The sequence below is a fragment of the Limulus polyphemus genome, unplaced genomic scaffold (genome assembly GCF_000517525.1).
Source record: "Limulus polyphemus unplaced genomic scaffold, Limulus_polyphemus-2.1.2 Scaffold5356, whole genome shotgun sequence".
In the NCBI taxonomy this organism is placed as follows: domain Eukaryota; kingdom Metazoa; phylum Arthropoda; class Merostomata; order Xiphosura; family Limulidae; genus Limulus; species Limulus polyphemus.
In genome coordinates, this window is record NW_013670966.1 from 22,671 (window position 1) to 35,320 (window position 12,650).

At 31.0% G+C, this 12,650-nt stretch overlaps 1 protein-coding gene across 1 annotated transcript in view; it reads left to right on the forward strand.

The window, feature by feature from the left end:
* The first annotated feature begins 206 nt into the window (after positions 1-206).
* LOC106472470 (dipeptidyl peptidase 9-like) overlaps positions 207-12,650 on the forward strand; it is a 42,081-nt gene continuing 29,637 nt past the window's right edge. Inside the window, exons 1-8 of the mRNA XM_022401037.1 lie at positions 207-370; positions 2,336-2,825; positions 5,726-5,894; positions 6,398-6,508; positions 8,959-9,072; positions 10,551-10,612; positions 11,814-11,914; positions 11,964-11,994. Coding sequence (XP_022256745.1) covers positions 2,343-2,825; positions 5,726-5,894; positions 6,398-6,508; positions 8,959-9,072; positions 10,551-10,612; positions 11,814-11,914; positions 11,964-11,994 — 1,071 coding nt within the window. The 5' untranslated portion in view covers positions 207-370; positions 2,336-2,342. The remainder of the gene's footprint in view (positions 371-2,335; positions 2,826-5,725; positions 5,895-6,397; positions 6,509-8,958; positions 9,073-10,550; positions 10,613-11,813; positions 11,915-11,963; positions 11,995-12,650) is intronic.

Sequence of the window (12,650 nt, forward strand, 5' to 3'; positions counted from 1 at the left end):
TTCTGATTAATAAAAATAACCAGAAAAATTGCCTAACGAGGGCGTTTGTACATTCATTTCCGCTTATACGTTTCCTGTAGGAAGAAAGCTGTAGGTTCGATTACTTCCCTCCTCGAAAATAGTATAGTCTCGTCACCATGCTACTAGATATAATAGGATTGGATAATAGCATATTTGAGAAATATCACAGTTCTGTTAGTTGAGACTAAACGTTTGGATCTCATACGAGTGTGTATAACGAACACAAAAGGAAGAAGAAGTAGTAAGATGGCGACAGTTGGTCAGGTTATGTGATTTAATACTATTAGTGAACGATATCTTGCAAGTATAAAATATTTATTTAGTTTTATTCAAACTGTGCCAATATTAGGTAAGTAAAGTGTTTTGTTTTCGTATGTCGTGTAATCGCGCATTTACCTCGTTCGAGTACATTTAGCACACTAAGCAGCAGAGTATTAAGTTATTTGCTTACTAACTTGTATTATAATTTATATTATTTATTAATTATTAAGACTTTTAATTTTATGTGAGACTAGGGTGTATTTCTGGTTATAGTATAAAATAATTCATAAATATCATTTGGCTATAAGAACAACTACAAATAATTTATAAATTAAGTTTATCGTGTCAGAGTAAGTAGTGAATAAATACTAGTATTAGTATTACTAATTAAGTAATTTGTTAATCTTTCTATTACTAGTATTAGGGTTACTAATTAATAATTATTACGTATGATCAGTCGTTGATTAAGCTATCCGGTATTTAACTTTAACCACGATGTATACCTAAATATTTTTTTTAAAGTTATGCATAAGGTAAGTAAAAGTAATATCAAGGTTTTCTTATAAGATTAATATGATACGACTGAGGGCTTGTTTTCATTTGTTTGCAAGGAAAGATACTAGCAATATTTCCATCCTTAGAGGTACAAGGGAAATGTTGGAATTTGACCTAAATCATGTAGGTATTAATCTTTTTGTTGTGAGTAGAACGACTGGGGATTGAGAATAACTCAAAAAGCACTTGGACAAAAAGTTTCCCCAGGATTCCAAAGGAGTTCAAATATCAGATATGCAAGTTTCTATCTTTCATTTTTGATACTGGTAGGCCAATAAAGAGTGGGCAGGTGGCTGATTGTTGGAAAGTTGATGTTACTTCTTGTTTTAAAGGGGGTAATAAGAGTTGCCCTAGAAATAAAAGGCCAGTAAGTCTTATATGCATAGTATTAAAAATTCTGAGAAAGTCTGATAAAAAAAAAAAAGCTTTACAAAATAATTTTAGTATGATATAATAGATGATAGCCAAGGTGGATTCACCAAAAGGGAAGCTTGGTGCAATATAAGCCTCACAAATAATTAATCATTTGAAATGTTTATGTTGGAGTTCATCCATAAGTAAGTACATGCTTCATGTTTTTGATGTTAATTATAAAATGGAAATTGATTCTTGGCAGTTGGATGAAGTGTTTAAAAAGAACCAAGGAATAATAACGATTTAAAATTTTCAGGAATTAGCAAGAATGAATAGATGAAATCAACCATCATGTTAAAAAAAAACCATAAAAGACTTACCCATAAAATGGAATATTACTGTTTAGTATCTTTTTACCATTTTCTCTCTCTATTTTTCTTGAGCATATTATTTGACTAACTATTGTGTACAGCCTTTGATTTTGTTATCAAAGCAATGTGATTAAAAGTATAAGCAGTCTGGTATGGTAGGCATTTCTAATTTTGTTATTCTTACAAATATAGTTCCATTAAAGGTGTGCCAGGTGTAAGTGCAGATATTAGATAAGCTTACCTTACTACTTAATGTATTACACTTTAGTTGAACTAAGCTGTTGTTTTATTAGACAAGTTAATGATACTTTGAACATCTTTCCGGTAGCTCTGGTTTGATGGAAATAATTACAAGTTTATGTTTTAATTTATGATGTTATACATGTGAAGAAGTTTTTTTGATAAAATTTTATTTTACTTCATGTTTACCTGGTAATTTATAGATCAGTTATAATAATTTTTTGTATTGATAAAAGAAAACATATTGATGTGAGAAAATAAAATTTTTTAACACCAGTAGTAAAGATGGTTGTGATATTATTTACTGCATCTTTAGTCATTTGTTTTAATTAAATATCACTAATTGATAAAATTAATTACCATAAGCATAATGTCAGCATTATTAACCCAGTTTAGATGCAAGTTTTACGCTGTTTAAGTGTGCTAGGACATTGTGGAGTAAATTATGTTTAATTTTGTTACTTACTCAAGAATGGTTTATTTTTAAAAATCAAAAAGGTAGCTTTACATTTACTACAAATTTGTATTTTTAGGTATAGTATGGAGCTGGCAAGTTCTGCTTTTAAAAATATGAATTCTGTCTCTCATAAAAACACCAAAAAGAAGACATGGAAAGAAATGAGACAGGCTGTTCGTCAAGTTCGTCGCCAGTTGTCAAGCACATCCGTCAAAGATCCTTGCATGTTTGTTTTTAAGCATGGATTTGATAAAAATGTGCCGTATACTAGAATTTACTGTCTTAGTACTTTAATGAGTGGAAGGGAAACTACGCTTTTGTTCACAGATATTAATTATGGTGACTTGGGTGATGGAAAGACAGTGTTTCCATGGCAACCTTTATTAGAGTCAACATTTCAAGTAGTTCATCCTTTAGGAAGGTTTTCTCGTGAGGAACAGCTACAGTGGGAAAGAAAGAGGCTTGTCATGTGGGGCATCACATCCTATGACTATCACGAAGAAGCAAGCCGATTTGTTTTTCCAGCTGGTGGCTCAGTGTTTTATTGTGATGCTGCTAATCAAGTGGTAAACTACATTGATAATTGTACATAGCCTAGGCTTTTGTTTTTTAATAGAAAAATACACATCTTCGTTGATGTATGTATTGTGTTGTATGACTTAGTGTTTTATTGTGATGTTGGTAATCATGTTAGTTAATGTACATATTATGCTGTATGGCTTAGTGTTTTATTGTGATGCTGGTAATTGTGTTAGCTGATGTATGTATTGTGCTGTATGTCCCAATGTTTTATTGTGATGTTGGTAATCATGTTAGTTGATGTACATATTATGCTGTATGGCTTAGTGTTTTATTGTGATGTTGGTAATTGTGTTAGCTGATGTATGTATTGTGCTGTATGGCCCAGTGTTTTATTGTGATGTTGGTAATCATGTTAGTTAACGTACATATTGTGTTGTATGACTTAGTGTTTTATTGTGATGTTGGTAATCGTGTTAGTTAATGTACATATTGTGTTGTATGGCTTAGTGTTTTATTGTGATGTTGGTAATCGTTTTAGCTGATGTATGTATTGTGCTGTATGGCCCAGTGTTTTCTTGTGATGCTGGTAATTGTGTTAGCTGATGTATGTATTGTGCTGTATGGCCCAGTGTTTTATTGTGATGCTGTGAATGTGGATTTACGTCTTGTCTGTATTTGAAAAACTTGTATATATATTATTGCATATCCATTTGTTTGTTCAACAGATCAATAACTTTAGTTGTTTCCAAATGTATTGAATCTTTTTTAATATCTAATTGTGATTTACTTTGAGTGTAATTCTTACCTACTGAAGATGAAGAATCAAATTAAAATTTTCTTGTGCATACACAATTCTTAATGGTCATAGTGTGGAAAGACTGGATCATTCTTAAAGTGGTTTCCTAAATTATATATTTATTTTTCTCTGGTGGGTTGTTCATTGCAGAATGGAGGTTGGAAAGTTATGTTATGTTAGAAGCTGTTATTTACAAACACGGACATATTTTTGTATTTTTAGGAAGTTATTGAGATACAGAAACTGTACGGTGTTAGGATAATATTGTGTTCTGTCATGGTTACAAATTTTCATGACTACGTTATTCTGAAAAGTTCTAATGTTTTATCTAAGTTTATTAAACAGATAAGAAAATTGGAAGATGTTCATAAACTGTGAGCAAGTTGCTTTGAAAGTTATTAAAGGTAGTTAGTTAATTGTTGAATGTTTTTCCACAACTACATATACTAGTTCAATGGTTAAACAATTATGTTAAAAGCAAATAAAGCTTAGAATTGCTTATCATTACATAAAATTATGTTATCTTTTCTTTATTCCCATTAATGCTAGTTTTGGGTTTAAAGAACAAGAAATGTTTAGAAATAACAAGAGTAGGTTATTAGGCTCTGACTTTTAACTTCTGAAGGCACTAGCAAGTAGTTGCTAGTTAATTATTTCCCTGTTACTAGTAACAATATTATCCTTTGTATAAAATCAACTGTAACTCTGTCATAAATAATTACTTCATATGTATAAATGGTAGGTTAAAAGGTACTATGAAAGTTGTTTCATTTAAAATGTTACTTAATTTCTAACTATTGCTCTGAAAAAAAAAACAATAATTAAATTGGTTTCAGTTTTTTTTTTGCTGTATTTTCTTTAATATACCAGTAATATGATACATTTTCTTTTCAAATACATTTGAAGGTCAAAACTTGTTTTAATTACATAGAATGCTGTTTTGATTCTAACTATTTCACAAAAGTTAAAAGAATACTGAATTTGAGTAGACATTAATGTATCTAGGTCATGATCACCTGGATAGATAAAGTCTACAATACCCTACTGCTGACGAAAGTATTTAATTATTAAAAGTTACTGTTTAAATGCAGAAAACTGACTAAACATTAAAAGCAGTAGGCCTAACATTTGTTTTAATCAAGGAAACATTAAGAGAAATGTAGAAAAAATTGTCTTCAATTTACATGTTTTCTGTTTTATTATTGCCTTCAATAAGCAACCACTTGGGCACAGTATTTCTAACCACACTACTGTCAAAACCGCACTGCAGAGGCTGGATGATGTGTGTCTACATGTCTGGCTCAATGTCTTGGCAACCAATCAGATGAGTGGAAACTGCAATCCTGCTATTTCCACTTCCTGACACATGGCCTGGTTATTCCCTGCAACTCAAATGGGAATTGCAAATCCAGCATGGCACCAGTAATGGAAACAAAGTTATTAATCATAATTATAGTAACCTTTTGTAATCATAATTTTACATTATAAATGACTGAAATGCATGTATCCAGTGTGTATTGACATTATAAACCTGTGAATTTTCCTTCTGATATGTGTACTAACAATATTTTTCAAGTGCCTTTTTAGCAAAACAAACACTAACCATCAGTTTGATACAACTAATTTTGAGCCCTGGTTATGATAACTTACATTAAAATGCTGATATTTTTATCAGATTTATTTTTTATATCGTGCAGTCAAAATATAACAGTTGTAGCTTGTGTCAGTCCTCAGTATTTAAGTTCGAACAGTAAAAGGTATATGTAATGTGTAATGATTGCATTACTTATGTTTGAATGTAATAATCTCACAATAAAATGTGTTCTGGCTCATGTTAGATCTTTATGTAATTACAGTAAAAGGTAGTGAATAGTGGTTCTAGTCTGTTAGCTCTGTCTACATAAATACAGTAGAATATTTGTATTTGTTTATAGTACAGTAAATGGTATATGAAAATAGTTCTGTTCTGTTTCGGTTGTGTAAGCGGTTTGTTGAACCAGAAGAATGATAGTTGTGGATGGATTCTACATTGTTTTTTAATGTTAAATTATATATCTCTATCCTTTTTTTTACCACTGTTGTTGTATAAAATCTCACATGAAAACATTGTAATTATAGAGCATGTTTATTTCTATGTTATCATTTTAGATTCCTCCATTATTTCCAAGAGAACTTAACAGCAGTATCACTGGTGCTAAACTTAACCCTCAGATGTGCCCTTCGAACCCAGATCTCGTGGCCTATGTCTACAACTGTGATTTATGGGTACATCAATTAGCTTCATCTTGTGAATTACGACTTACATTTTGTAGAAAAGGTATGACATTTTTCTAATATATGTTTTTATTAGAAGTGGTATCTAAAATGTAGCTTTTTAGTAAATGCAAGGGTTTTTCTGAGTGTGTTATTTCTCAACTATTTTTTAAACTGGTGAAATTGTAATTTAAAAGTTATAGATTTAAAATCTTGCAATTCGTTTTTTCAGGTGTTTAAAGTTTAATTAAATGTTCATAGTTACAGAGTTTTAAGGTTTGTTTTGTATATATTATACTCAGTTTCAAAATCTTTTATGTTCTACTCTGAAAATTTGGTAATTAAGCATATTGCCAGCATTAGAAATTAATTTAAAATGTAGCAATATCATGAATAAGAAACAGATATATTTTTGTAATATTTAAAACTATTATTTGCACATACTTATAAAAAATGTACCTAGCTATTTTTAACTGTAAATATAAATGCAATTGTATAAAAACAGACACAAAAGCTGTTTCTCTATAGAATTCATGAAACAAAGGGTATGTTTTTTTTTGTTGGTAGGGTGTGGAGACCTTGCTGTTGATCCCCTTAGTGCAGGAATACCGTGTTATGTCACCCAGGAAGAGTTTAGTAGGTATACTGGCTATTGGTGGCAACCTGTTTGTGCTCAAGGTAACATTGATTGAATTATCACTTTACTCTCTATAATTGGGCTGTCATTTTTTACAGATCTTGTAACCACCATGAAACTATACATACTGTAACTCTCAATATACTGAATAGCAAGTTTTTTAGTAAACATTACAATTTTGTTGTTTACAAAAATCAAATTTTGTCTGTGAATTTATGAAGCCTTTACTGAGTCAGTGAATAAAAATACTTTTTTTTCATCTTACAGTTTTCATATTTCATTTGCATAATCTCATGAACTTCCTGAGTGAATATCAAAAGCTTGTGTTTTATCTTATTTTCTCTACCCTAACACTAATGGTAATGAAATCATCAAACAAAAAATTAAAAATACAAAGTAAAATCAATAATTCCTTTTTTTTTCTAGAGTGACTTCAGGTTGTAACAGTTACAATTATTTGTCAAAACAACTTCACATATTTAACATTTCTACTTTTAATTATATTACTTTACAATTCTTTTTAGACCCTAAGTATGTGACTAACATTTAACCACAGTGGGAGAACTTAGTGCACACAACTGTTCAGTTTATAACTTGAGCTGATCTCATGAAATTTTATTTAATTTTTTCATTTACTTTTTGTTATGTAATGTAATAAGTTTCTAATTTTAATATTTTTGTTACTTTTGTTAAAAAAGTTACAAAAAACTAGACATTAGAGTTGAAGCCTTTTTCTATAATTTATGCTAGAGAGTGTAATTCATTAGCACTAGGTTTTTCAAACTGTGCTGGTACTCCGTAAAATCATTAATATGCACTTTAGAACACAAAAGTTATATCAGGCACTGGAAAAGAGTGTTCTACAGATACTTTGATTTAACAACCTTTGTAACTAAGATGTAAATGTGTTAAAACATTCTGTTAGCTGCTTGTAGCAGAAAACTACAGTCACAAACAATGAAACTGAGGCTAAATGTTTACTAATGGAATGGAAAACATAATAACCATATAAAGAATCTTGTAAAGAAAAAAACTGCTCTTTCTATTAGCTATAAATAATCCAGTAGCAATCTCAAGGGAATTATTGACATTTTTTGAAAGGCAGAATGACGTGTGAAGAGTGTGTTGTGAGCTTGACATTCATTTTTAAATATATCAGTGAAGGAAGAAGATTGAAGGTTTTAAGTTCATATTTTGGCTCAATATCTACAGTATGTTTTTGTAATTTGTTGGATACCTAAGAAAGTTATATAAGGGTAGAAAGAAAACTTAAAATTGGAATTTCAGACATGTCACGACAGAGAGAAGTGAAGACTGAAAATTTATTTAAATATTTCCTTTTGAAATTAATAAATAAAATTCAAATAGTTATATTATATATGTTTTGATCCCAAGTTTATTGACATACTTTGATAACAAAGTTGTTTAATTAAATTTTTAATGTAACTCTGTATAAAAAAAGTCATGGCATGCAATATGAACTTGTATGCGTAGATTTAAGCATTTAATTACTCATAGTAACATATTGGATGCATCTGAATATTTAAAGTGATTGTCTTGAATTATACAGTTGGTTGCATTTGGAGGTAAATACACATCATTATCTGAACTTAGTGAAGGGTTCCAATAAACTCCATACTGATGACTATGAGAAGGATTTATTGATTCAAAATTATCCAGTTTTTATATAATTTCTGTTTATTCTGTATTCATTCTTTTAACTGTTTTCCTTTTTTGATGATATGCATTGGAAGGTTTTCATGGCTTATATTTTTCTTTGCTGATATACTGATTGTTCACTTTATTTGGACCCTTATCTAAAACTGGGTTGGATAACATTTTGGGATGACTGTGGAATAACTCATAAGATCTTAAAATAATTCTTGTTTGTTTGCGACTCATTTGTAAAGGAGTATACCTGCAGTTGATTCACAGATTTGGACAACAGAGTATGTTTGATATACATCTCAGAGATGCTCCCATCAATGAAATCCCAGTGATTGTGCTGGTCAAGGAAGCAAGTAGTCATTATTCTGTTTTTTTTAACAAAGTAAAAGTGTGACAAATTGTTGACCTTGAAGTGCCTTAGTCCATCAGTGAAAAAGCAGCATTGTGGAGTGAACATGATAGGCAACAGTATCTAGATATATTCTGTATGATGTTCACTCTGGTAAAGAAATCAAATTGCTCAAACCCTCTTTATCAGAAATTTTCTAGAACATTAAACCATCTTTATGCTTTGCATTGCCAGACCAACACAAGAAGGGTCAGGTATCTCATTTGGATTTCTCCATATTTTAACTTTACTCCAGTACTTGAAAAGGGGGTGAAAAACAATTCATTAGATTGTGGCACAAACTTCCAATCAGGAATTTTCTATAATTTCATGTTTGTAAGTGAGATTAGCACATTTTGGATAGTCTTTCCATTACCATATAACTTATTTTGTGTATGTTTCCATAGTTACTGAAACTGTTTCTGTTCTTCTCAGGAGCTGGTGTGTATCGTATCCTCTATGAAGAAGTGGATGAGAGTGATGTAGAAATTCTTCATTTACCACCGTCTGATGACAGGGGAGTGGAAAAATTTAGGTTTCCACGTGCAGGTAATTTATCATATACTTTTAAATGTTGGAAAATTATTGTTCTTTTACAGCATACTGGATCATTATAGTATAGGAGAAACATCCTGCTGTAACAATACACAGCATACTGGATCTGTATAGGTTAGGAGAAACATCCTGCTGTAAAAATACACAGCATACTGGATCTGTATAGGTTAGGAGAAACATCCTGCTATAACAATACAGAGCATAATGGATCTCTATAGGTTGGGAGAAACATCCTGCTCTAAAAATACACAGCATACTGGATCTGTATAGTATAGGAGAAACATCTTGCTATAACAATACACAGCATACTGGATCTGTATAGGTTAGGAGAAACATCCTGCTATAACAATACACAGCATACTGGATCTGTTTAGGTTAGGAGAAACATCCTGCTATAACAATACACAGCATACTGGATCTGTATAGTATAGGAGAAACATCCTGCTATAACAATACACAGCATACTGGATCTGTATAGGTTAGGAGAAACATCCTGCTGTAAAAATACACAGCATACTGGATCTGTATAGTATAGGAGAAACATCCTGCTATAACAATACACAGTATACTGGATCTGTTTGGGTTAGGAGAAACATCTTGCTGTAACAGTTCTTTACATTTTGAATCTAAATTTGATGACGAGAAACCCACTTTTTTGAAAATAAAAGTTTGGTGATAACTTGAATGGGTAATGAATAAAACTTTAGTATATATTGTCATCATCTCATCATCGGGTACAAGTAGTTTACATAAACACAAGAATATACATACAGTATGGAACAAAGAGGTCACATGACCTGAGATTTATTAAGGGTTAATAAAGGTATTTTGATACCCGGGGTGTTGGTTTATGGTGAGACTTTTTTGTTCAATTAAGATAGCTTCTTTTATTTTGTGTAACAATTCCCAGATTATTAGATCTGTATAAGTTATGAAAAACATCATGCGGTAACAATTCCCAGATTATTAGATCTGTATATGTTATGAAAAACATCATGTGGTAACAATTCCCTGATTATTAGATCTGTATAAGTTATGAAAAACATCATGCGGTAACAATTCCCAGATTATTAGATCTGTATAAGTTATGAAAAACATCATGTGGTAACAATTCCCAGATTATTAGATCTGTATAAGTTATAAAAAAACATCATGTGGTAACAATTCCCAGATTATTAGATCTGTATGTTATGAGAAATATTTTGATTTAACAGTTTGTTGGTTAATCGATCTGTTTGTGTTAATGAGGAACATCTTGCTGTAACAACTCTCTGTAGTTGGACCTGTATAGATTAAGAGAAACATCATGCTGTAAAAATTCACAGAATATTGAATCTCTGTAAGTTAGAAGAAACATCATGCTGTAAGAATTCACAATGTAGAAACCAAAAAATCAGAGAAATTACCAAAACACTAATTTCTAAACAAAAGTGTTGTATTTGCTTGTTCTGTGATTTTTTATTTTGTAACAGGTACTCCAAATGCCAAGTCAACTCTTAAAATGATTCAGTTTACGCTGAGTGCCAATAGACAGGTAGGTCTTGTCTTTTCAAATTAACAAGAATTATAATATTGATTGTTTCATGCATTTTCTGTTAATAACTGCATGAGCTCTGTTTTAGATTTATTAACTTTGTGAGATGATAAAGTTAATTAATAAATGTAAGAAAAGACTAAGATATACAATAATCCAAATTATAAAAACATGTTGGAAGAAAACTGAATAATTATCAGAAGAATTGACTAGGAAATAATTGCTCCAGAAGTTAAGAATAAGTGCACTGATGTTACTTAAGTATGTTTTAATAAATAATAAAGGTGCTCCAGAAGTTTAAAACATTCAATACTCATTTAACTGGTTTATGTAAAATTTAAACAACTTTTAAGATCCACCAAAAAGCTGAAATTATTTAAGTACCACATCTACAAGAAGAGTAATCAGAGAGATTGCACGCCGCTACTTTTCGAGATTACTTGCGTTTATATTGGATAACGTAAAATTTCACCGTCGAAAACAACTTTCTCAGATCCAGAATGTTCAACAATTTGGATAGTTTTTTGTAGCGTGATAAGGAGTCTCAAACTAAATGTGGCTATGAAATTTGGTACAATTCCCATCACACTTTACAAACTTATTAACCCCAAATTGCAAAAATGTCCTGTCTCCCCATTATAAAAAAAATGCTTCAAAGTGATCCAGATCTGGACCAAATTTGGGAAAGACTGTCCCATACTGACTTCCAGTCTTGTGTAAAATTTTTGTGTACATCAGTCTATCAGATACATGAGCAGAAAGACAGACAGACACACACACACACACACTCGGACCCAATTGCAATACCCTTTCAGGGCACGGATAAAAAACAAAGAAAAGGGATTGTTTAAAGAAGACTTGGAACATTTCCACCATTTAAGGATCGTTGAATTCCTTCTTTGGGTAACTTTCTGTGAGCTTAGAACGTATATTAAAATTAAGTAGGTAAAATACATGTAAAAAAAGGAAAAATATAATAGGTAATCAGTAGGATTAAAAGATAACTTGTTTTTGGATTTTATGTTTAACATAACTATGAATTATAAGTGTTACTTTTAAAAGACATATAGCAGTGACATGTGCACTTTATTTGTTCTATGTATCCAACATTGACAAGCACTGTTAGGAATGCCTTTAATTTTATTTTATTTAGAAATCTGCTTATTAAGATTATTTTAAGCTGTTTATTTAATTATTTCAGATAGAAAATGTCACTTATCTTGTAATGAAGGAATCCTTACAGAACTTGTGTCCTGTATTTGAATACCTAGTTCGTGCAGGGTGGACTCCAGATGGAGTACAGTAAGTATAAATTATACTGTTTAATTTATTCCTGTACTTGAATACCTAGTTCATGCAGGGTGGACTCCAGATGGAGTACAGTAAGTATAAAATATACTGTTTAATTTGTTCCTGTATTTGAAGACCTAGTTCATGCAGGGTGGACTCCAGATGGAGTACAGTAAGTATAAAATATACTGTTTAATTTGTTCCTGTATTTGCATATCTACTTAGTGCAGGGTGGAGTCTAGATGGAGTACAGTAACTATAAAGTGTACTATTTAATTTGTTTCTATATTTGAATACCTAATTCGTGCAGGGTGGAGTCTAGATGGACTACAGTAAATTTAAAGTGTACTGTTTAATTTGTTTCTATATGTGAATACCTAATTTGTACAGGGTGGAGTCGAGATGGAGTACAGTAAATATAAAGTGTACTGTTTAATTTGTATCTATATATGAATACCTAATTCGTGCAGGGTGGAGTCTAGATGGACTACAGTAAATTTAAAGTGTACTGTTTAATTTGTTTCTATATGTGAATACCTAATTTGTACAGGGTGGAGTCGAGATGGAGTACAGTAAATATAAAGTGTACTATTTAATTTGTTTCTATATTTGAATACCTAGTTCGTGCAGGGTGGAGTCTAGATGGACTACAGTAAATTTAAAGTGTACTGTTTAATTTGTTTCTATATTTGAATACCTAGTTCGTGCAGGGTGGAGTCTAGATGGACTACAGTAAATATAAAGTGTA